The sequence below is a fragment of the Phacochoerus africanus genome, chromosome 3 (assembly GCF_016906955.1).
Source record: "Phacochoerus africanus isolate WHEZ1 chromosome 3, ROS_Pafr_v1, whole genome shotgun sequence".
Classification (NCBI taxonomy): Eukaryota; Metazoa; Chordata; class Mammalia; order Artiodactyla; family Suidae; genus Phacochoerus; species Phacochoerus africanus.
The window spans coordinates 166,205,311-166,231,546 of record NC_062546.1 but is presented as its reverse complement, the minus strand read 5'-3'; the positions used below and the strand labels follow the sequence as shown (position 1 = coordinate 166,231,546).

At 39.3% G+C, this 26,236-nt stretch overlaps 2 protein-coding genes across 2 annotated transcripts in view; both read left to right on the top strand.

The window, feature by feature from the left end:
• The first annotated feature begins 706 nt into the window (after positions 1 to 706).
• C3H2orf66 (chromosome 3 C2orf66 homolog) lies at positions 707 to 4,294 on the top strand. Its single transcript, XM_047770465.1, has 3 exons — positions 707 to 1,146; positions 2,299 to 2,497; positions 4,144 to 4,294. Exons 1-2 carry the CDS (start codon positions 1,027 to 1,029, stop codon positions 2,476 to 2,478), a joined length of 300 nt encoding a protein of 99 aa, XP_047626421.1. The 5' UTR covers positions 707 to 1,026; the 3' UTR covers positions 2,479 to 2,497; positions 4,144 to 4,294.
• Positions 4,295 to 7,553: 3,259 nt separating this feature from the next.
• GTF3C3 (general transcription factor IIIC subunit 3) overlaps positions 7,554 to 26,236 on the top strand; it is a 36,335-nt gene continuing 17,652 nt past the window's right edge. Inside the window, exons 1-9 of the mRNA XM_047773129.1 lie at positions 7,554 to 7,788; positions 8,699 to 8,810; positions 13,958 to 14,151; positions 15,284 to 15,407; positions 16,849 to 17,040; positions 17,751 to 17,916; positions 23,023 to 23,170; positions 24,147 to 24,216; positions 25,294 to 25,397. Coding sequence (XP_047629085.1) covers positions 7,687 to 7,788; positions 8,699 to 8,810; positions 13,958 to 14,151; positions 15,284 to 15,407; positions 16,849 to 17,040; positions 17,751 to 17,916; positions 23,023 to 23,170; positions 24,147 to 24,216; positions 25,294 to 25,397 — 1,212 coding nt within the window. The 5' untranslated portion in view covers positions 7,554 to 7,686. The remainder of the gene's footprint in view (positions 7,789 to 8,698; positions 8,811 to 13,957; positions 14,152 to 15,283; positions 15,408 to 16,848; positions 17,041 to 17,750; positions 17,917 to 23,022; positions 23,171 to 24,146; positions 24,217 to 25,293; positions 25,398 to 26,236) is intronic.

Genomic DNA, 26,236 nt, shown 5'->3' with positions numbered 1-26,236 from the left:
AATTTGAAAGGCCGATAGCTCCAACAGAGTGTTATATTAGGTGGGATAATTGTCCTCATATTTCCAGCTGCCGTGTATATACTTCCTCTTAAAAGGGAAAAGGAGAAAGCCACTTTGCCTTGTGTGTTTTAAACAATCCAAATAAAATGTTCAGTGGTTGGAGGGGAGTCTGCTGTACTGAGGACAAATAGGTTCACTGTTAGCCCTGAAGAAGCTTGAAGATGTCATTCTCAAGGGTCTTTGTGCTGTGGATGAAAGTGGAATCATTATTTTTGAACTCCCTTGCTCACGTCAGTGACTCCCACCTGCATGCAGCCAATCCACCGATTATAAGCAGCCATGAATCGCCTTGCAGATTTTAGGCAGGGTAACCAAGCAGGGCTAGGCAAAGCCAAACTCCTGGTAAGCTTTATAAGCTCTTTCTATGTGTTTCATTTCCAGTTCACACCTCGGGGTGGGAGATAATCTCTTTATGCTGGTGTGGTGTGACTCTGTCTCAGACCTGTGTTTAAGGTGCATTTCTCAATTTGGGGTATATGTTATTGTCTTTTTATTTCTTTCTCTTTTTTTGAGACTGCTGTCTCACACTTAAAGTAATTTAAGGTTGGTTGTGTTTTGTTTTTTTGGTTGTTAAGAATTGCACTTTGAAGACAACAAAGTACTTTTTTTTTTTTCAGATGAAAAGGCATGTTCAGACTTTCTAGTTTGTATGCATAACTGTTTTGTTAATCACTGTATAGCATTCTCATTCTCATGGACTTCTTTAAGTTAACCAACTGATTTTAGTAGAGGGCCTCATTAGCAAATGAATCTGGGAAAGAAAGAGAACTGCAGAATTCGGGTGAACCAAAATACTATTTCTTCTGCCTTGTCTCTCTTTAAAAATGTTTCCTCTTTCTCTTTTCTGTTTTTGCCTTCCCTTCTCCTCCTCCTCTCTCTCAACTTCAGTCTCTCCCCACCTCTCACCTCTAGCCATTGACCATCAGCATTTCCTTGATTCTTCCTTTCACTCAGCTTCATTCCACCATGCCCAAAGCATTCCTGCTGCTATGTGTTGCCGTGGTGCTACCGGGGCTTGTGCATGGAGCCATGTTGAGAAACGAAGAGAAATGGAAGCCGCTCAACAATCCTAGAAACCGAGATCTAGTAAGAACATCCCCTTGGAACATGCCTGACTACAGGGTGAAATTGGTACCTCTCTGGATTTGTACACATTGCACTCTGCTAGAGCGCAGTGGAGAGAAGGCTGCCAAGAGCTGAGAAAGTTCCCCAACAGGACCAGGGAAGAGTTTTGCTTGCCTAGTGGCTGGTGTTCCATTGTTCCTTTCACCAGCTTAGATTTCTTTCTGTGAAGAGAAACAAATTTATATTTAGAAATGATCTTATACACACACAGGACATTTGTAAGTGATCTTCTATACACATTAATTTATAGCCTTGAGTTCTTATATATATATATATATATATACACAAAATCAAAAGCATATATATATAATTATATATACACAAAATCAAAAGCATAACAGGGAATTCCATTTTGCACAGCTTGGGTTGACTGATAATAAAACAGATTCTCACATAACCAATGCTTGCAAAACTCAGTTGCAACAACTGAAAGTTGACCTGCATTCTTGGCAATTTACTAGGCATTATGTTCAACATAAAGTTATCTTGGAAGTACAATTCAAAATATCCATAAAAATTATTTTCAAAAAAAATGCAAATACAATAAACATGTTGGCATTGATTTCAAGATTTAGTTTGATCTTTTCTAAAGAAAATGATAACAAGATAGGATTAAAACCATCAAACAGCATCTTGCACAGCTTCTGTGTATTCATGTCCTAAAGGAAAACTGAAAAACCCCATGTATGGAATGACTAGGATCTGTCTTCCCATCAATAGGGAGGAGGCACGTGAGTTCTGGTCACTGTGGAGTTCAGTTTCACCTCTGAATTTGGTACTTGGAGATGGGCAGTAAGTTTTCTGACTGATGCTGTTAAAAGAATTGATCTTCCTCTCTTGATTTCTACCAAGAATGGTGAATTATCTTGTCTAGGGTTGAAATGTTGGATAAAAGGTCCAGGGGAGGACAGTGGAGAGAAAAGAGCAAAAGGAGGCACAACTTGTGTTTCTATTTCTGGATTTTCTACCTCCTGCCTCCTTACTAGCCCTGAAGTCAATTGGTGGAGGTTGGGGGGCCGGGGGGTAGACATGACAAGGGGGAAAATATTCATCTTTGAGTATTTTTGGTGTTTAATTTATAAATGGCACTGAACATTTTCTTTCTCTCTTCAGTTTTTCAGAACCCTTCAGGCGTATTTTAAGGGACGGGGTCTTGATCTTGAGAGGTTTTCGAATACTTTCTCCATGAACGAGAATCCCAGACCTCTTTCTTTCCAATCAGAACTTATTGCTTCTGCATTTTCAGATTTTAAGGAACAGAAAAACTCCTTCCCCAAACACCTCAAAGGCTGAATGTTTATTTTGAGCACAGGTAAAACTTATCCCTTTACTCCCAGGATCTATATCAACATGCAACTCAATCACAAAGTCATAAAGAGATTTTCAAAATCATTTGAAAAATGATTTTATTTCCTCATATAAATAAGTTCTCAGGATGATATTTATTGCCATTAATATTTAGAGTTGGTTCAAATATTTCATAGTTTGGTTTTAAAAAGAAATGACAGTTATGATTTTTTTAAGCATAGCTTTCTAGGGAGAGATATTAAAAATAGCAGAATTATTACTCTTAATAGAATTATGAAATATAATGAAATACCACAGACCAGACTGTATGGCTAAATTATGTGAAAAATTGTATATGAAGAAATATATTGAATTGTGCAGTTGGATTAAATGAAAAGTTAAAGTTAAAAGAATGCTTCTTTGGGGGAGAAAGTATCAAGCATATATTTGAGCTTGAGCTTCCTCACCTAGAGAAAAAAGAAAGGTGGAATATTAGTGAAGATGTCATTTTTCTTGTAGGAAAATAATTAGAAATTTGTTTATGTTTAATATTTGAATTTTATTATTCTTATTACATTAGCATTCCTTTCAGATAAATACCTACCACTTAAAAAGAAACAGATGTGATGCATTCCAAGAAGATGTATTATGATTCTAGTCCCTTAGCTTGTTGTGGGTTTTGTTTGTTTGTTTGTTGATTTTAGTGGCATATGGTTGACCTACAAAGTTGTGTTAATTTCAGGCATACAGCAAAATAAATCAGCCATGCATATATTCATTCCTTTTCAGATTCTTTTCCTGTATAAGTTGCCATATATACTGAGTAAATTTTCCTGTGCTATATAGTATGTCCCAATTACCTGTCTATTCTATATATAGTCATGTATCTATATCAGTCCCAACCCCATCATCCCTTCCCCACAAATTAGCTTTTTGTGTGGTTGAATAATAAAGGGAACTGAATCATAATTAAAATCCACTTCCATTCTTTCAGGATCATATGAGTGAATTTGTGAGGAAGCAAATTATTATTGTACCTCATTCTGATTGTGAAAGATTTTGATTATTAGCTCTTTTAAATATGATGATTTTTTAAAAAAATGATCATTGTTCTTAAAAGAAGATGAAATTTATCAGGTGGCAGATGCACTTGAAAACTTTCCTACAGTGATAAAATAAAAAATAGAATGAACAAAATATATGAATGAAGGGTTCTCGACTTTTTCCACATTCTAGCCCTAGGGTACCAGACTCTAAAACTGAGAATAATTATTAATACAAAGTACCAATTTCAGTATGAGGCAGTATTGCATACAAGTCGTTTGTGGGTCTTAGCTTATTCATCTATAAATGTCAGATATAGGTCTTCAACTCATAGGCAATGTCAGAGAAAACATCAAATATACACTTTCATGTGAGCATGACACAAGGTAGTGTTTAAGGGCAGGAAAAAGAAGGCACCCAGTTAGGGGTATTATTTAACCTTGTAAAAGAAGCAAAGCTTTGGACTTGGAGAATATTTCATAATTATAATCTCTCCCTTCCTAACAATTTTGAGTAGCAAATGAAGGCAAAAATAATTTTCATTGAAATATATTGATCTTTGGGTCTTTACATTAATTCTGTAATATTCATTTTCTATTTAGTTATAACATTTTCTTGTTCTTTCAGGTGTCTGGCTGATTTAAAGCTACAAAGGAGACTTCTCATTAGAAAAATTCAGTCATGGACATGGCTAATCTTTTGCTTTTCCCCCTCCATTTTTGTCAATTTCTAATGATTTTTAGTCTACATTTCCAGGTGTACATGTAAGCAACTTGAGTTTTGGGACATAATGACTTATATGCATGTTTTTTTTTTCCCTACTCGATAACCGTAGATATCAATGCGGAGCACCACATATAGTTGCCAGCATTACAAAAACACTCAAAGTCAAAAGAAACACTTTAAATTACATGTTCCTATAAGCTTGCCTTCTGTTTATTACCTTTTATCAATCACTGTTTTTATTTGAAAGGGACATTGTTCATTTTTACTCAAATCATGTGTAATAGGAATTTGGTTTGCAAATTTATCTGGCCTAGAAAGAAGATGCATTCCCAGTGTTGGCATTAATAAACAAAATATATGAATGAAGAGTTCTCTTGACTATTTTCGTATCAAGGGAGAGTAAGTGATATCCACAGTTAAGTTGACATGGACGGCAAAGAAACACCGGGTTTTAGGAGTTGCTTGGGCCTCTGGGAGATGCCCTCTGCCAGGAGGATCAGAGGTGGGCATTGTGCTGCACTAAATTTCCTAGCCATGCATCACCTCTGGCTCACCCACGCACAACTTCAAGAAGGGAGAGTAGAAATGTGTGGATTTTCTTTCTTTTATAACCAACTGTCTCCCCTCCCCCAGCCCCATCTCAGACTGAATTATTCTGATTCTCTTATTCTCATTTGGAATAACTACTTTCCTTTATGAATAGCTGCATCATTTTTGCTGATTCCTAAAAAGGAACACTGCCTTAGAAGCAAACACTGGCATCCTAATAACACTAGTCTATACTTTCTAAAATCGTGTTCTGTGGCTTTTTTGGTGGATGGCTGATATTGAATAACAACAATAAAATATTTATGCAAGAACAGATTCTATGACTGGTTCAATATGTTCTATTGTAATTCGCTGTGTAAGTATTTTCTCTGAGGGTTATGAGATATTTGTGAACCAAGATCATATCTAAGCCATTTTTATTTCTCCATCACCTAGTACAGTGCCTTGCATGTAGTGAGCACTCAGTAAATACTTGTGGAAGTAAATGTGTACTATTTTGCCATTAGTCTCCCTCAAACATCACACCCCATGTCGGCTTCTCTTTTTGACAAAGGGAGAAGAGAGAGTCATGACCTTCCTGTGTACTCGTCATGCTCATCATGGTAAAAAAAAAATCATTATTCTGCTTTCTTTGGATATCCCATTTTGATTCTCAAAAATCCGGCCCAAAAGTCTGGAAAAGTTTCTTCTTTCTATTTTCATTACTGCTCTAACAATTCCACTTCATCTCAAGGTATGCCTCTGATTCACCAGGGGACATTATCACCTAGAAAGAAGTGGAGAAAAGAAAAACAGAAAGATTACAATTTCAAGACCTATTGCTACATTCTGACCTGTAAACCAACAGTCATCTGTCATGTCATCAAAGTGTTCCAAGAAGAAAACCTGTCCTTCCACCCCTTGCTCCCTGTTCCAGTTCTCCACAACATGAATCTAAATTGTTATTTCCATATTCTAGGCAGAGCCTTCTCTTTACCTGTGACCATTTGCCTCCCTTTGCTTTCATTCTTTTACCGTAGGAGAGTTAGGACTAGACTTTTTTTTTTTTTTTTTTTTTTGCTTTTCATGGCTGCACTTGCAGCACATGGAAGTTCCCAGGCTAGGGTCGAATTTGAGCTGCAGCTGCTGCCCTGTGCCAGAGCCACAGCAGTGCCAGATCCAAGCTGTGTCAGCAACTTACACCACAGCTCACGGGAACACCAGATTCTTAACCCACTGAGGGAGACCAGGGATTGAACCCGCATCTTCATGATACTAGTCAGGTCTGTAAACTGCTGAGCCATAACGGGAGCTCCTTAGGGCTGGAGACTCTTGACTTCCTCACAAGTGCAATCCTCTGACTCCCTGGAGAAATTCAGGGGGGAATTGGCTTATAAATAATTTCTCTGGATTACCTTAACCCAACCCACCCCACTAGCCTCCCATATTTTATACCCAGATTGGGCCCTGGTGATCATTTATTACGAGAAAGAAATGCCTTCTAGCTGTGAGATATTTTTCTCTCACCTCGAAGTCCCCCTCTTGCAGGTCCAGGGCCCTCATCTGCCATCTTACAGTTGCTTTTCCTTGTCTGGATTGTCATAAAGAGTCACCAATGGCCAAGCCAGGTAATTGGTTCCTTGTAATTTGTCCCTAACCTCAGCTTCATATTGAGCTGCATTTCATACCTCTACTCCCTTGTCCATTCCCAAGGCACTTCACTGCCATCCAATTAAATTCATAAATGTGTTTGGAGCACAGATTACCAGGCTACAGAGAGTTCACAAAGATGTGCCAGGTAGTATTTTTCTTCAGATGTTGACAGCTAGTGTCTTTAGAAGAGGATGGCAGAGAAATAGTTAGAATACAAGGTAAAAGATATAAACCATATAAAAATATAAACCAAAATATAAATAGGAATGAAGAATAGTTCTATTGAGGAGAGGCAGTATATCATATTAATTCCGAATATGGGATTTGGAGTCATATAGATCAGGGTTCAAATCCTGGCTTTACAACATATTAGATATGGGACACTGGCATTAGGAATAACAACAACAACAAAAATACAATCCATTTTTAAGGATTATTTTGATATATGAATGTAATAAGCGTAAGACTGTACTTGGCCTATACAGTAAATTGGCAACAATGTGCACTGATCATAGCCAACATTTGATTCTCTCTAAAAGTTTAAGAAAAGAAGAAAATTTGGGTGGGAGTTAGAGGTGGGACGCAAAGTCCAGATAAACTTATTTACAGACTGAGAAGGAGCCTGGGGAAGGAGAAAGTTTGAGGATTTGTAGAAGACGGAAAAACTGATGGTGCCATCCGTTGGATAAGATGAGACTTAGAGCATCGTTTGAGGGAAGACTAGCTTTATGTGGCAAGGCAGAATCAGCAAGTGAAACATGCACGTGTTAGAGCAAATGGTTAAATTAAGAAAAAAAATCACTACAGTAAAGATCAAATTAATTTAAAGAAAAACATTCAAAAAAGAAATGAATTGAGAGAATTTTAAAGGAGAATTGAGCGAAATGATGAAGACGTAGGAAAATTTCCTTAAAGCGCATTTTATTTCCAATTCCTTAATAAGGTTCAGCGCGAGGACCGGGGCCAGCTGCTTACGCTGCTCAAGCGCCGAGAGGGTCCTGCCCCAGCCCTGGTCCCGCCCACGCCCACGCCCCGCTCACGCCCACGCCCACGCCCCGCTCACGCCCATTTCACCAGGACGAAGGCGTGGCCAGATGTTCCGGCGGAACTCGAGTGCGGCGGCTGCGGCGCAGGCCGGACAGGTTTCCCGGGAGAACAGCGGGTCCCTGTTTTCAGCGCCCCGGCCCGGGGTAAAGTCTGTAGGCTTGGCCCTTCCGTTTCTCCGTCTCGGTTCCTGGAACTGCGTATCAGAACCCCGCAGACATGTCGGGGTTCAGCCCGGAGCTCATCGACTATCTGGAAGGGAAGATCTCTTTTGAGGAATTTGAAAGGCGGAGAGAAGAGAGAAAAACCCGCGAAAAGAAAGTGAGGAAATGATAGGCCAGAATGGTCTCTACTGTCTTGTCGCCCTAATACACTTAAGAGAGATGGGGACCCAGTAACCCCATTCGCTGTATCGGGGCGGGTCCGGTACTTAACAGCAGTTTCTTCCCCTGATTAGCGAAACTAGTTCTCACCTCGTCCCTGTGCTGGAGCTCCCCCTTAAAACATTTCGACCACCGAAAAGACTTTGGCTCGGTGGTAACCATTTCTCTTTTTTTTCTATCACCAAATAGTGCGATTTCTCATTAGGTTAAATGAGGGGCATGGGGAGTAGAATTTGGAGTCAGTATCTTGTTCTCGTCCTAGTTTTGCCACTGTGTTTTTGTGTCTTTGGATACCTCTCTTCTTGAGGCCTCAGTTTCTTTATTTCTTGATGGACAGGTTGGAGGTCCCGTTTTTGAGGAGTCTACTAGTGGTGTGACGTAATCTTTCACAGAAAAAAGGGAATTTTCTTGTTTTATAACGAAATCGTTACTGGTGCATTTTTTTTTATATTTATGAAGAAAATATCTGAACATTCCATGTCTTCTCACTTAACCTTAAGTCCCAGGGAAAATGCATTGGCACCTTTTGAGATTAGCTGTCGGATTCTTTCCTAAATTATGCAGCTATTAAGTGCCCCATCTTTTTGATTTAAAAAGCAAGGATACAGTGTGTAGATTAATGAAATCAACGTTTTTAAAATTACTTTTTACAAATGACCGATTCAGCCTGAAGGGTGAGACCTAAATATTCTGAAATGCTTTGACAGCATTCAAATTTAGATTCCACATCCTATATATGTCTTCAGAGCTCAAGTTCTATAGAAATAGAAAATGAGGCAGATGCTCTGTTCTCAAGTGGAAGGAGCTAAATGTGCATTTGTTTTTGAATCATTAATTTTCAATCACAGAGTCTTCAGGAAAAAGGAAAGTCAACAGTTGAAGAAAATCCAAATGACTCTGAAGTTCCATCATCATCTGGAATTGACTTTACCAAATCTCAGGAAAAAGATGTCAATGAAGGTATGTTAAGATCACTTGGTATTTTCATTAGATGTTTAAGATACCTAATGATTTAGTGGAAACCTTATTATTATTTTTTTTTATGGAGTGGTATTCTGTTGTTGATGACCTGGTTTACCTGGAGTATAGTGCTTGATGTATAATAGGTGCCTAATAAACATTTCCTGAGTTATTGAATATGATAATGGTTCATTTAATGGGTTATATTTATGGAGTTTTTTTCCTTTTTTCTTTTCTCTTTCTTTTTTTGCTTTTTAGGCCCGCACCCACAGCATATGGAAGTTCCCAGGCTAGGGGTAGAATTGGAGCTGTAGCTGCTGGTCTTCACCAGAGCCACAGCAACTCAGGATCTGAGCTGCGTCTGTGACCTACACCACACAGCTCACACAATGCTGGATCCTGGACCCACTGATCGAGGCCAGGGGTGGAATACACATCCCGCATCCTCCTGGATACTATTTGGATTTGTTTCTCCTGAATCGCAAGGGGAAATCTCTGTGGAGTTTTTCAAATTGACATCGGTGTCTGGGAGAATTTTAGAATTTTTTTTTTTTTTTTAATTTGGCTGCCCTGCAGCATATGGAGTTCCCAGACAAGTAATCCGATACCAGCTGCAGCTGCAGCAACACCGGATCCTTATCTCACTGGCCAGGTCGGGGATTTAACCTCAGTGTTCCAAACCTCAGTGTTTAACCTCAGTGTTCCAAAGATGCCATTGATCACTTTGTGCCACAGCAGGAACTCCTAGAATCATTATTTTTAAAATTGACCCTCTTAGTTAAGTTACTAATTCTTCCAGACTATACTCCCTCAAAACGTAATGAATCATTCTTCTCCACAAAGTGGCTTCCAAACCACTTCTTTAATTACAGGAGAAAAGATAGAAATGTCAGAGTGGAAGGCTAATTGGCTGTCCCCGTGGGACCTCACACACAGTATAGGTATCTTGTTATGCTGTTTTATCCCAGGATCTAGTGCTCAGCTCTGCATGACCAAATTTTTTTTTGTCTTTTTACCTTTTCTTGGGCCGCTTCCTCGGCTTATGGAGTTTTCCAGGCTAGGGGTCGAATCGGAGCTATAGCCGCCGGCCTACACCAGAGCCACAGCAACGCAGGATCTGAGCCTCGTCTGCGACCTACACCACAGCTCACGGCAACGCTGGATCCCCAGCCCACTGAGCAAGGTCAGGGATCGAACCCGCAACCTCATGGTTCCTAGTCGCATTCGTTAACCACTGCGCCACGACAAGAACTCCTGCATGACCAAATATTAAATTTGGTTAGTGCACCCAGACCAGTTAAAACTCATGAGGGCCTAATTGATGAATTAGTATGCAAACTTATTAATTGCTGGTAATTGATATACTTTTCTGGTGATCAGAATACTGATGATAGTTCATGGTATCCATTTACCCATTCAAATAACCTGTGATGTTGAACTATCACTTAGGTTTTAGTTTTGGCTATAAGGTCTGATTGAGAACCATATTAAACTTTCTAGTCTCAGAGGGTAGAAATAGAGACTGGTTCTTTTCCCTCTAAACAAATAAGCTTTTTTTTTTTTTGTCTTTTTGCCATTTCTTGGGCCGCTCCCCCGGCATGTGCAGGTTCGCAGGATAGGGGTCCAATCGGAGCTGTAGCCGTTGGCCTACGCCAGAGCCACAGCAACGCGGGATCTGAGCCGAGTCTGCGACCTACACCACAGCTCATGGCAACGCCGGATCATTAACCCACTGAGCAAGGCCAGGGATCGAATCTGCAGCCTCATGGTTCCTAGTCGGATTCGTTAACCACTGCGCCACGACGGGAACTCCCAAATAAGCCTTAACATGGAGAAAACAGCCTAATAAGGTGGATAGAAAACAAACAAGCGTTATTCCTGCCTCCTTGGACCAAGTGGGAAAGAAGGGGCAAAGAGGAGAGTAAATTGGGTTTGTAGTTTCTTACCTTGCCAGTCATGTGAGGTGGAAAATGGGATTGAAGTTGCTCTAAAACCTATGAGTCTTTCTTTATCTGCTCAGGGGAGGAGCTGCTCTCCCATCATCAAGTCTTTGACATGCAGCTATAGTAGCAGGTACCACGGCACTGTGGCCTGCCAGCTCTCTTATCTAAAGCAGCCCCTGAGAGGTGGCCATTAGGCCCTTCCTAAAAAGGAGGTTCATTGAATCTGGTTCTAGTCCACCAAGAGCAGTCAGGCGTACAAGGACTGATTGACCTCAGCTCATGTAATCCCATCAGTCCTTTTAAGATATTAAGCTCTCAATTTCCCAGGAAGGAATTGTCCCAGAAATTTACCAGGATCCTTGGTGAGTGTAAACATGTATTCAGAGCAGAAGGGTTCAGTTCTGAAGAGGCTTTGGCAAATCCCAAATTTTTGGTAATTGGTAGGTTCCAATTTTTGCTAATTGGAATATATGGCCACTGAAGTCATTGTCATTGTCTTTCTCCCTCCATACACTGGTGGATTCCACTGCTAAATTCTTATTCTTGAGCACCTTTCCTACATACCAGGAAAGTAGGACTTCTTTTAATTTCATTTTCAATGAAACTTTCATTTTATATCAATTCATTGTTGCTGATATAAAAATTGCAATTAATTTTTGTATATTGACTTCGTATCCAGGAATTCTGCTAAATTCATGAATTCTGATGGTTTTTATTCATAGGTTCTTTTGGATCTTCTATGTATATAATCATGCAATCTGAATAATAACAGTTTTATTTCTTCCTTATTATCTTTATGCCTTTTATTTTTCTTCTTAATTAGCTAGAACCTCTAGTAAAATATTAAAAGGAGGAGTTCCCGTCGTGGCGCAGTGGTTAACGAATCCGACTAGGAACCATGAGGTTGCGGGTTCGATCCCTGGCCTTGCTCAGTGGGTTAAGGATCCGGCGTTGCCGTGACCTGTGGTGTAGGTCGCAGATGCGGCTTGGATCCCACGTTGCTGTGGCTCTGGCGTAGGCGGGTGGCTACAGCTCCGATTGGACCCTTAGCCTGGGAACCTCCATATGCAGAGGGAGCGGCCCAAGAAATGGCAAAAAGACAAAAAAAAAAAAAAATTAAAAGGAGTGGTAATAGTGGGCACACTTGTCTTATTCTCAGTAACTTTGAATAATTAACCATCAACAAACTGTGTTTGTTGAAACTTTTTTTTAGGTACTCTTTATCTAAAGGTCTTTAGTTAAAGGTATTCCATTTTTATTTGACTAAAAATTTTTTTATTAGAAATAGGTTTTGGATTTTATCTGATGCTTGTCTGTATCTATCAAGATGATCATATGACTTTTTTTCTGTTACTGTAATAAATGTTATTGATTTTTTTTCTTTGTCCACACCTACAGCATGTGGAAGTTCCCTGGCCAGAAATCGAACTGTGCCACAGCTGTAACCAGAGCCATAGCAGAGACAATGCTAGATCCCACTGAGCCACTAAACTCATTTATACATTTCATATTTATCTTGAGTGTTTAGAATTCTTGAAGATGATCATTATGACTTTATCATAATTATTTATTTTGGAGTTCCTGTCATGGCTCAGTGGAAATGAATCTGACTGGCATCCATTAGCAGGTTTGATTCCTGGCCTCGCTCAGTGGGTTAAGGATCTGGTGTTGACGTGAGCTGTGGTGTAGGTCACAGACAGGGCTCAGATCCCGCATTGCTGTGGCTGTGGCTGTGGCATAGGCTGGCAGCTACAGCTCTGATTCGACCCTAACCTGGGAACCTCCATATGCTGCGGGTGTGGCCCTAAAAAGACCAAAAAAACCACCTTATTTTGCTGCTCAGAATATGTGGGTTTTTTTCATTCTTTTCTTCCTTAAATATACTATCTCATTTATCCAACATCTTTGGGGTTTGAGGTATTTCACATAAATGAGTAAGCTTATATATTTATTAATATGTGTGTATATTAATATGTGTGTGTGTGTATGTAAATATTTACCTTTTGTTTGTTTGTTTGTTTCGGCTGCAGCCATGGCATGTGGAAGTTCTCAGGCCAGGGATTGAACCCACACCACAGCAGTGACCAAAGCGGCTAAGTGATAATGTCAGATCCTTAACCCACTGCACCACAAGAAAACTCTAAATTTAACTGTTTTGCTGTAGCTTTTCTAAAATATGATACAGTAAATCGACTTCTAAACTTGGCTTTTCTAATCATTCAAGATAATCATTATGAACTTAGAAGAATCATCTTACTGTAGTGATATCCTCAGATACAGATGAAGTACGTCATGTTATTTTGTTCCTAAGGTAATAGAAATAATTTTAATAATAGCATTTATTAAGCTTTTACTATATGCTGAGCATTATTCTTAGTACATATATTTAAAGACTCATCTCATCCTCAGAGTAGCCGTTTTTTTTTTTTTTTTTGTCTTTTTGCCTTTTCTAGGGCTGCTCCCACAGCATATGGAGGTTCCCAGGCTAGGGGTCTAATCAGAGCTGTAGCCACTGGCCTATGCCAGAGCCACAGCAACTGGGGATCTGAGCCACGTCTGCAACCTACACCACAGCTCACGGCAACACCGGATCCTTAACCCACTGAGCAAGGGCAGGGACCGAACCCACAACCTCATGGTTCCTAGTCGGATTCGTTAACCACTGAGCCACAACGGGAACTCCAGAGTAGCCTTTTAAGGCAGACATTATTGACCCTTTTTCACAAATGAGCAAATTAAGATACAGAGAGCTTCAGTAATTTGCCCAAAGTAATGAGGCTGGTGATAGAAGTTTGAAACCAGACAGCTTGGTTCTAGAGGCTCACCTTAAACCAATGTGCACTACCACCTGGTTATATACCACCAGACGTGTTTTGGTCTTAGGTCTATGTCCTACAATTCTTTATTTTTTTCCTCTCTGCTTTTAACTGTTAACTTCTGATTTCCCACTTAATTTTGCCTATATGTTTGGATAAGCCCTAAAGAACAGGTTAGCAATTCCAATAGAGTAAAATACATGGCTTTGTGTCAACTTTCTTCTTTGAGTTGTTTTTGGGAGTGTTCATTTGTCTTTTGTTTATTTGTAAGTTTGATATTGCTTAGGTAGAAATTTATATTCCATAAAATACTGTTTATTTTTTCTTTTGACTACTGAGGGTGCTAAAGCTTTTTTTTCTCCCCAACCTCAATGCCTTTTTTCTTTAGGAGAAACGTCAGATGGAGTAAGTAAGTCAGTTCACAAGGTCTTTGCCTCCATGCTTGGAGAGAATGAAGATGATGAGGAGGAAGAGGAAGAAGAAGAGGAGGAGGAGGAAGAAGAAACACCTGAGCAACCCACTGCAGGCGATGTGTTTGTACTGGAGATGGTTCTCAATCGTGAAACCAAGAAAATGATGAAAGTAAATTGCTTCTTATTTTGGTATTTAAAAAGAGTGTAAAAATGTGACATAGGAATTTGAGGAGAATCTTTAAATTATACATATATTCTTTTTTTTTTTCATCTTGAAACTTTTTTTTTTTTTTTTGGTCTTTTTACTATTTCTTGGGCCGCTCCCGCGGCATATGGAGGTTCCCAGGCTAGGGGTCTAATCGGAGCTGTAGCCACCCGCCTACGCCAGAGCCACAGCAACGTGGGATCCAAGCCGCGTCTGCGACCTACACCACAGGTCACGGCAACGCCGGATCATTAACCCACTGAGCAAGGGCAGGGACCGAACCCACAACCTCATGGTTCCTAGTCGGATTCGTTAACCACTGCACCACGACGGGAACTCCTAAATTATACATATATTCTAAAAGAATTCAGGTGTTCCCATCATGGCCCAGTGATAACAAACCTGACTAGTATCCATGGGGAAGCAGGTTTGATCCCTGGCCTCGCTCGGTGGTTTAAGTATTCAGCGCAGCGTGAGTTGTGTAGATTGAAGATGTGGATCTGATCTTGCCTCGTCTGTGGTGTAGGCCGGCAGCTGCGGCTCCAATTCGACCCCTAGCCTGGGAATATCTATATGCCGCAAATGCGGTCCTAAAAAGCGAAAAAGAATTCAGAATTCAAACTGTAAGAAAGGAAATACTATGAGACAACTACGGTTACTGGTTTCTTTTGTTTCATCTTTGAGATTTTTAATTTCAAAACCTTAATTATTGCATGTGTCAAAATGTACTGTAGTTTTGCTTTTTAAAGGTCCATGTTGTAATTTGATATTTTTTAAAACAAGTTAATGTTGTAATTTGATATTTTTTAAAACAAGTTCATGTTGTAATTTGGTATTTTTTAAAACAAGTTCATCATGAGTAGATAATTTGGAGAGAATTAGAATCTTCAGGGATTATATCATAAATCTCCTGGAGTATAAATCCATTTTGTAGCATCCAGTTCTACATTTGTTCTAATCAGTAATGTAGTAATTCCTGACCCGATTGATTTTTGTTTTCTTTAAAATATTTTACTGTGGTTTGAACTTTCTACTGTAGGAAAGGCTTTAGGTTTGCTTTTTATTTAAATCTAAATGTCATTTCTGTTCTGTACAGGAGAAGAGGCCTCGGAGTAAACTTCCCAGAGCTCTGAGAGGTCTCATGGGTGAAGCCAACATTCGCTTTGCTCGAGGAGAACGAGAAGAGGCGATATTGATGTGCATGGAAATCATAAGACAAGGTGTTTTTTCTGGGGATTATTGACAATAGCAGTTTAGTAGTCTGACTTTTAAAACAAATGAAAGGGCACCTCACTGTGCTGTTCGGAAAATATATTTAGAAGCTCAGAGGTGATAGTGATTAAAAATGATTTGCCACTTTTCATAGCAAGTAGGAGTCATTACCAAGAGAATGAAAATCACAGTGTGAGTCAATGAAATATCATTAATATTTATTGAACTCCTACAGATTTCTTTTTTGTTTTTATTTGTTTTTGAATGTTTCATTTTAGGGGTTTTAGACTTTTTAGTAATACATTTAGTAATGTGTGGCAAACACATTATTTTAAAATCACTTTTGAAGAGTATTCTTTTTTCTTCGGTTTTCCAAATCAGACAGTGTTAGATTGTTTTAATCTACTTTTTGATAAAAGACACAATATATATTTGTCATCTTTCCATTAAACTGCAAATCTTGGGCATAATGAGGGATATTTTCAGAAGTGCCTTTTTGACTAATTACTTCTATTTGTTATTTTTCTTTCCTGAGGTGTTGCCAGTGATGCCCTGCCTAATGGCTTGGGTAATCATACTACAGTGAACTTTCAATTTATCTTTTCAAGGTTTTGACATTTCCTTTCATTTAGACTAGGATCCTTTTAGAAATCTTGTTATAAGTTTCCTGGATTATTCATTAGAATAATTTGAGGTCACTGCTTTTTCTTTTTCACCTTATCAGAAATAACTGAACTTTTTCCTTTAGCATTTTGTGTTTGGTTCCTACTTTTCGTATTATCTGTTTTCTTCCCCCTGACAATTGCCTTTGATTTTAATCCCTTTTCATCTTAGAACCTCATTTCAGAAACATTTCAGAAATGTGGATTAAGCTTTCACTTTGATAATTCTGGGTTTTGTTTTTTTTAATAATCCAGTGAATTTTATTATAGTTGTACAACCATCATCACAACCTAATTTTCAAACATTTCCGTCCCAAACCCCAGTCGCCCCACCACACACACTTGTCCCCTTTGGTAACAGTCCTGGGTTTTGGTGCTGCTTAGGTATCCTCTGTCCATCCCATACTCCTTGGTGTGGGAGCTGGATCATGAAGGTTTAACCCCACTCATGTGGCTGATATTCATTGGGATGCACTTGCTGAGTTAGTGAGCCATATTCAGCCTTAGAAAAGGGGGATTTTCATGAAGGGCACATGGTGGAGAGTAGGGTTTTTCATGAAATTACACTTTGCTTAGAGAAACAAATGTTTTAAAATGCTAAAGATATGTGAAAATATACTAAAGCAAGTAGAATCTACTGTTTATTCTAAAGCGGTTTGTATAGTTCTAAAGTTATTTAGAGAATTTAAAAATTAGAGAAAGAATCTATAATTTGAACCATGGAATTCACGTCAGCTCAAGACTCATCCTTTAACCAATGGAATTTATTTTTTCATATTCATTATAGCTCCTTTGGCTTATGAGCCGTTCTCTACTCTTGCAATGATATATGAGGACCAGGGTGACATGGAGAAATCACTGCAGTTTGAGTTGATTGCTGCACATTTAAATCCCAGTGATACTGAAGAGTGGGTTAGATTGGCAGAAATGTCCCTGGAACAAGACAATATTAAGCAGGCTATTTTTTGCTACACAAAAGGTAATTAAAATGTTTTTCTCACTTTGTTTGATAAACTGTTATATAACAGATTTTTTGGAGTTCTTGTCATGGCTCAGCAGAAACAAATCTGACTAGTATCCATGAGGACGCAGGTTCAAGCCCTGGCATTGCTCAGTGGGTTAACGATTTGGCATTGCTGTGAGCTGTGGTATAGGCCAACGGCTACAGCTCCAATTCAACCCCTAGCCTGGGAACCTCTATGTGCTGGGAGTGCGGCCCTAAAAAAACCAAGAAAAAAGTGTCATAAAATAGATTTTTTTGATCATTGTACTTACTATTCTGGGGTGATGTTAGTTGAAATATATTTATTCCTTATATTCTGTTATACTAGAGGTAAGTATTTTCAATCTTATCAATGACTTTATTAATATTGTGAGCTAACAGTACACACGAAAGTTGGTAGAAGAACAGAACTTTCAGTTTCCCATTGGGATCAATGTTGGGTCTAAGCTGTTTCTTGAGGGTTAATATTAGATTGGAGTGTCCAAATGGAGATTAATATGAAGGTTCAGATTCTGTCTGATCTTGGATCAAGATTATTCTACAGTTCCTGTGAAGGTTAGATTTATTTCAGAATAAGCTACTTGGTTCCATTGGAAAATTAGAGTGTTACATTTTCTGAAAAGGTGGGTCACATTTAGGTACCATGAATGCCTTTTCATGATAAATCTTCCTTTTTTTCTTTTTAGCACTCAAATATGAACCTACTAATGTTCGTTATCTGTGGGAGCGATCAAGCCTTTATGAACAAATGGGAGATCACAAAATGGCAATGGATGGTTATAGGCGTATTTTAAACCTTTTGGCTCCGTCTGATGGAGACCGGTTTATGCAGTTGGCTAGAGATATGGCAAAGTAAGTTCAGAGTGAAATATATATAAATATTCTTATGAATTATCTTATTTTAGAAATTGAAGATATATTTGAAGTAGAATATGCTTTTTATTGCCGTTCAGGAAGTGTTTTGCTTTCTGTATTTTATGTTGTGCTTAAATAGAGTGATTTTTCCCCCAGTACTTTCTCTTTCCAAAGTCAACTGTCTGATTGTTTTGAAAATTCATATTTGTGATTATCGTCCATGTGTTCAGAAGTTTAGAAATGGAGCATGTTTTGAAAGGATGACTAGGTTCCCAGGTTTTCATAACTTAGTTGTTACGTACATTTGTAGCAATATAAATGAAATTATTGCATATGTGCTAATGAAATGTTTGTGATCTGAGTTCTGTAATCATTTTATCTTGAGCCTATAGTAGAATAACATTTGTGTGTGTGTATGTGCCTTTTTTAGGGCTGCACCTGCGGCATATGAAGGTTCCCAGGCTAGGGGTCGAATTGGAGCTACAGCTGCCGGCCCATATGAGAGCCACAGCCATGCAGGATCCGATTCGTGTCTGCAACCTACATCACAGCTCATGGCAACCCCAGATCCTTAACCCACTGAGTGAGGCCAAGGATCAAACCCGAAACCTCATGGTTGCTGCTGTGCCATGATGGTAACTGCTAGAATAACATTTTAAGATGAAAATTTTTCTTTAAAGTTGGCACATACTCCCAACTGAGGTATATATTTTATTCTAAAATATTAGTCCAAGTGTATTCTCTTCTCTGATAATGGTGTACAGCAAAACAAAGCAGGGAATATTCTGGCATACATAATGAATACCTTGTGGTATGCTTTCTGTCCTGTGATGTCTGTTATTATAGTATTTCAGCCTAGGGTTAACCAGCTTGATCTGAATATCTTAGGTTAACCCTGTTAATTCCATGGCCATTTTCATGAAGATACTTAGCTGTGAAATCACCCACTGTGCTCCCAAGAATGGGCTATGTAGGAATCCTGGAAGCATGTTTAGGAAATCCGATGTATATGATGCTCATTGAGGATCTTTCCAGGTTAATTTCTTTTATTCAGCTCTCTGGCTGTCGTACTGGTTAGCCCACTATGCTTCTACTTTTTGAACTGGTAGTTGACCTATGATAGTAATCTGTCTTCCACTTGTATTATTTATAATCTTGTCAGGCAATGGTAGATGAATAGTTCTATAGAAGTCATTCCTACATGGAATTCCTTTACTGTAACTTTGTGTGTGTGTGTGTGTGTGTGTGTGTGATTTCCAATGGTTTATTGGGCACAATATGTGAGACAGCTTCCTACTGTCCCATTTCCACAGTAACCAAAGGCTGGTTCCCTTATTAAGTATAGTTCCCAGATATGAATTAGTAAGCTAAATTCAGAAGTTGAACTGGCATCTCCAAAGAGGAAGGTAAAAATGCTTTGTATCAAATTGTGATTAAAAAATATAAAAGTTAAATCCACGGGCATAGAGGAAAATGATGATCCTGAGAACTTCCCTGAAATGTAAGCCTTGAACCTCATCTAAATCCTGTAAGCAGGTGAATCCTGGGGACGCCAGCACCCTTTGGCTGTGGTGCTATGGGGTGAGCTGTGAGCCTTCCTGGCTTCCTTCCAGGCAAACTTTCGTAGTGCCTCTGGCAGTGAGTCAGTCCCCACCAGGGAATGTGGGGTAAGGAGTGTGGGGCACAGGCACCGCAAAGCTGAGACATGGAGTTGGGGCAGGGCCAAGCCCTGCATTTCCCAGCTATGTGGTGCCCTCAGGAAGTGGGGGCACCTGCTTGCCTGGGCACTGCTGACTATAACTTATGACTGATTAGACTTTCTCTCAGTCCCTACTTTCCCCATAGAAGTAATTATTGAATATAAACTATGTGCCAGACACTGTACAGAGCACCAGGAGATTCAGTATTGAATGAGTTTTAAAATTCCTTACTCTAGCAAAAAAACAAAAAAACAAAAAAACAAAAAAAACAGGAGTTTCTATTGTGGCACAGCAGAAATGAAACTGACTAGAAATCATGAAGTTGCGGGTTCGATCCCTGGCCTTGCTCAGTGGGTTAAGAATCTGGCATTGCCTGTAAGCTGTGGTGTAGGTTGCAGATGCTGCTCAGATCTGGTGTTGCTATGGCTGTGGCTTAGGCCCGGCAGCTGTAGCTCCGATTAGACCCTTAGACTGGGAACCTCCATATGCCATGGGTACAGCCCTAAAAAAGCAAAAAATAAAAATCCTTACTCTTGTGGAATTCACATTCTAGTTGGAGATAGGCAGTGAGCAGATAAACAACTAAATATGAAGTATGTCAGATGTTTAAATAGGTAATTAAAGAAGGACTTCCTTGTGTTATGGTCATAAGGACCTGAAGGAGATATGGGAGTAGATATCAGGGAAGAGTATCACGGGCAAAGGAAATTTCAAGTGCAAAGGTATGTTTAGGAAACAACATGGAAGCTGAGGGCTTCAGGGAAGCATAGCAAGGGGTAATGTTAGAGAGGTATCAGGAAAAGATTCTTTGGCCCTTGTGAGTCATTGTAAGTAAGGGTCTGGCTTTTAATCTGAGTTTGGAAGCCACTGGAAGTTTTTTTTTTTTTTTTTTTGGTCTTTTTGCTATTTCTTGGGCCGCTCCCACGGCATATGGAGGTTCCCAGGCTAGGGGTCTCATCAAAGCTGTAGCCACCAGCCTACACCACAGCCACAGCAACTTGGGATCCAAGCCACGTCTGCAACCTACACCACAGCTCACAGCAACGCCGGATCCTTAACCCACTGAGCAAGGACAGGGACTGAACCCCCAACCTCATGGTTCCTAGTCGGATTCGTTAACCACTGCGCCACGACGGTAATTCCCCTACTGGAAGATTTTGAGTAGAAGAGTGACTTGATCTGACTTGAATTTTAAGTGCATCAATTATGGCTGCTCTTTTGAGACTAGATTGAGTCATGCATGGTAAGGACAGAAGCAGGGAAAACAGGAAATCATTGTAGTCATCCATGGAAGGGAAAATGTAGCTTGGGTCTGGGTAAAAGCCACAGGAAGTGGTGAGAAATAATCAGATTCTGGATGTATTTTGAAGGCTGAGCTCTCAGATTTTCTGATGTGCTGGGTATGAATGTGTGTGTGAATGAGACTGAGACGGGGGAGCAGTCGGGCGTGAGGGGGAACAAAGAAGGGAAGAATTCTGAGAACTAACCTCTGAGTTAATGGGTTTGGAATTAAGGAGGATGAGGAGGGGACAGTAGGGAGACTGTAGGAAATGGACAGTGAAGTGGGGGAAACTAAGACAACGTGATATTCTGGAATTTAACCAAAGAAAGCACTTCAAGGAAGAGGGATGACCATCTGTGTGAAATCATATAAAATAATAGATTTATAATCTATCATTTGTGTAATATGAGGACTAAATATTAACATAGAAGATGAGCTGGAGGGGTTCCTGGGGAGTAAGCAGCTCTTTGGAAAAATTTATAAGGGTAGCAGAAGAATGGGGAGGTAATCGGAATGGGTTGTAGAGGTAAGATAATTTTTAAGTTGTGGAAATTACAACATACTTGTATTCAGGTGGGAATGATCTATAACCAAGGGATTCATGAGAGAAGAGACAGGTTGGATGGAATGGGATCTAGTTGAAGGTTGGCCTTTTATAATAAAAGGAGAATGTAGAAGACAAGACCATGGGTATGAGCAAGGAGGTGGATGTGTTGGGAGTAAGTGGGGTGTCTGATGGGCTTCTCCATGTGAAATAAGAAGCGAGGTCATCAGCTGAAAGTGAGGGTGGGATGGTGTTATGGGTTTGGAGAGGAGAAGATGTGAAATAGCTGTCTAGGTCCTTCAAACCTTGCTACCCCAGAGACTGGAAGCATTTGTTTCATCTGAGAGCCTGTCACAAATGTTAGATTCTCTACCCTGCCCTGGTGCTACTGGGTCAGAATATGCCTTTTTATAAGATTCCCTGTTGATTTGTATTCACATTCAAGTTTGAGAAGGACTAGTAACTATAGTAAGATTGCTGAGCAGCACTGTGGGCCACTTGAAGCTAGTAGTTATTAATTTATTTTTACTTTTGGCCATGTGTGTGACGTGCTGAAGTTCCCATACCAGGGATTGAACCCACGCCACAGCAATGACCTAAGCCACAGCAGTGACAGTGCTGGATCCTTAACCGCTAGGCTACCAGGGAACTCCCTAGTGTTCATTAATTTAGAACAGTCAGCATGATCAACTGGGCAGCTCATGGTGAAGGTGTATGTGGATTAACCAGGGTTGGAGCTTTATCAGATGATTTTAATAAAAGGAGAGAAGGGAAGAAGAATTGAGATGTACATGGGAGTAATTGTAATGTTGGATCACTGAGAAGGAGGCAAGTGAGGACAGGAAGGGACTGTGAGAAAGTGGTAGGATCAATGCTTTGTAGACCCCATTGAGGTAGAAGAGTTGTTGGTTTTGGGTTACAGAGGGAGTGAGCTAGAATGATAAGTAGCTTTGGGAGAATGAGATACTTGATGTTATGAAATTGTTGTACTGACATTGCACATTTTTTCTCTGTATCAGCTCTGATTATGAGTTGTTTGTGTTTGTTTGCCTCAGTTGTGGCATGTGGAAATTCCTGGGCCAGGGATTGAACCTGTGCCATAGCAGCGACTCAAGCTGCTGCAGTGATAACACTGGATCCTTAACCCATTGCACCACAAGAGAACTCCTGATTATGATTTTATTTTTTTTTGGCTTTTTAGGGCTACACCCATGGCATATGAAAGTTTCCAGGCTAGGGGTCGAATTGGCGCTGTAGCTGCAGGCCTACACCACAACCACAGCAACACCAGATCCAAGCCACATCTGTGACCTACACCACAGCTAACGGCAACGCTAGATCCTTAACCCACTGAGCAAGGCCAGGGATCGAATCTGTGTCCTCATGGAAACTAATCAGATTTGTTTCCACTAAACCACGATGGGAACTCCTGATTATGATTTTAAAGAAGAGTTTTATTTCTCTCCTCCAAACTTTAAGAAAATGGAAATCATAGTTAATAGAGGGACTAAGTAAGAAAATTAATTTTATAAACTAAATTAAATAAACACTCATCCATTTTGCCATTTATTTTTTAGGAGTTACTATGAAGCCAATGATGTTATTTCAGCTATTAATGTAATTGAAGAAGCTTTCTCAAAGCACCCGGGCCTAGTCTCTATGGAAGATGTTAACATTGCAGGAGAACTGTACATTTCTAACAAACAATATGACAAAGCTTTGGAGGTAGGAACACTTATGTGTTTCTCTGTTAAGTTTTGAACATGTTTCTGTTCTAGGAATTCTTGTAAATTGATAATTCCTCATTTTATTTTATTTTTTGTCTTTTTGCTATTTTTTGGGCCGCTGCCACGGCATATGGAGGTTCCCAGGCCAGGGGTCCAATCGGAGCTGTAGCTGCCAGCCTACGCCAGAGCCACAGCAACGCGGGATCCGAGCCGTGTCTGCAACCTACACCACAGCTCACGGCAACGCCGGATCATTAACCCACTGAGCAAGGGCAGGGACCGAACCCGCAACCTCATGGTTCCTAGTCGGATTCATTAACCACTGGGCCACGACGGGAACTCCCCTCATTTTAGTTATATATTAAATTACTTGTATTTTAAATTATATTTTTAAAGTCTGTATGGAAACAGATTGAGGTTCTATAGTAATATATAGAATAAATACAGTGTAGTTATTATTAATAATATATACATACTGAATATAAAATATAGTTACCATATGATAAAAACTATTACCTTTATCATACTTGCTAGATATGTCTGTACTTCAAGGTAGGAGGACTCAGTAGCCAGACTAATTGCCATGATTCATTTCTCTCTCTTTTTTTTTTTTTTTTTTGACCAACCTGTGGCAAAGTTCCTACGGCCAGGGATCGAATCCATACCATATCAGTGACAATGCTGAATCCTTAACCACTAGGCCACCAGGGAACTCCTCATTTCTTACTTTTGTTGGGAAAATTAGATTGGTTTAATACAGAGAAATTATGTATTTTCAGTTAAGCTTTAGTTAATATGATTTACAGATGTTAATGTATCACAGTGGTTCCTTATTTTAGAGACATACTATTGCTTTTTATAGCCCATTTAAATGTTTTAAGGATTATTTGAATTAACTGTACAAATCTTTGTATTGTGAAAAAGTTTTTCATGCATACCTATTGTATTATTTCCTTGTCCCCGCATTCTTTTAGGTAATTGCAGATTTTTCTGGAATTGTGCTTGAAAAAAGATCTACAGAAGAAGGCACAGAAGAGAATACAGGTTGTAGTTTCCTCTGCATAGGAAAGGGTGCATAATCCTCTTTTGTTCATAATGCGCCATTTTGAAATTGATAGTTAATATTCTTATAACACATTTTCCCAAGAAGCATATTCCCTGACAGAGATTTTGTATCTTTTCCTTGTGAGTTTTCACACACAAATAATCATTTTAAAAATTGCCTTTAGTCCCATTTATTTCTCAGTACATCCATTTGAACTTGGCATTTGTCACTGACCCAAGATCTTTTTAGTGCTATGTGAAAAAAGAATGAATTACTGAGCAGCTTGTCAAAAACCTTTAGAACTAAGCAATTCACTTTTCAAAAAGGGCTTAAAATATTCTCTTCTAGTTTATTTCGAACTTAAGCATTGAAAACATTCTCCTTCAGACATAAGCGTTCACATATAGTTCTACTTCAAACTTAAGCCCACTATTACTTTATCCCTTTTTCTGCCTCTTTATAGTGAAGACTAAGAAGAGGCTTTTGGATTCAAGAAGGTTAAAGAGGAAGTTCACATATCCCTGTTTGTCATTTTTGTTTTTTAGTTCTTTGTGGTCTTGATAGAAGGTGTGGAAGTTTATGTAGGTTTCAGGTAAGTGGATAAGGTATTTGGGAAAGAAAAGGAAGGATAATTGCTACCAGGGGCAGATGGAGTGAGGTACATGAACCTAGTACTAGAGTTGGTCAAACTTAGGATTTTTTTTGTTTTTTTTTTTGTTTTTTTGTCCTTTTAGGGCCGCACCTGCAGCATATAGAGGTTCCCAGGCTAGGGGTCTAATCGGAGCTGTTGCTGCCACCCTACGCCAGAGCCACAGCAATGCAGGATCCGAGCTGCTTCTGCCACCTACACCACAGCTCATGGCACCACCTACCCACTGAGCGAGGCCAGGAATGAACCCGAAACCTCATGGTTCCTGGTTGGATTCGTTTCTACTGTACTGTGATGGGAACTCCCAAACTTAGAATTTCTTTGAATGAAGTAAATGAGATCATACATAGAAGATACAGTTTGCTTCATTTACCCCACTCTCTAAGATTACATATAGGAACTTTTTGTCTATCTGTCTAATCCACAGCTGATGATAATGTTACCTGCATTGTACCTGATGGCGTGCCAATAGATATCACAGTGAAGCTGATGGTCTGCCTTGTACATCTCAACATTCTTGATCCACTTAATGTAAGTAACATTAAGATTTGTGCTTGAGATACTTTATACTTTAGATCAAATCTATAGTGTTTTCTTTAGATAGCAAGAAATTGAAATTGATCCTAGATTTTACATTTCTTAATTAATAACCAGGAAGTCATAGTAAGCATCGGATTAGTTTTGGGTGAATGTTTTATAAAAGCTTAAGTGTTTGGAACTGGGCTATAATAATTTGTTTTCCTTTTAAAATTAGTAATAATCCAGAGATCAGAATTTGAGATTAGGCCTTTTAGACAATTGGCAGTTTCTGACAGCTGTTCTTTTTTGGTGACCTCAGACTAACTATTTCATTGAATAAAAAAATGTATCACGTATCTACTTTGCAGACCTTAGGATAAAGTATTGAATAAAATATACAAATCCCTGTCCTTATGAATCTTTTGTTCTAATGGAATTAGATAATAAATAAAATAAATACATAAAATACAGGATGTTAGTTTGTGATAAGAGTTCTGGGGAGAAACAGAGAAGAATGGAGAATATTGGGGGTGGGAGGAGTTGCACTTTTATATAGAGTGGTCAGGAAAACTTCACCCCACAAGTGGCATTTGAATAATGACTTGAAGGAAATGAGGGAGTGAGCCAGGCAGATACCTGAGGAAGAGCTTTCCAGAAAATCAGCAAACACAGAGTATGTGAGACTTGCCAGAGGAATTACATAGCAGGTGGGTGTCGTCTTAGCTCCTGCAATGCCTGCCTTATAAAACCCTTCAATAGTATAAGTTGAATAAGTGAGTGATAGCAGAATGAATTCTCCTTAGTAGAGATACAGAAATGAATTTTATTTCATTTTTTAATTTTTAATTTTC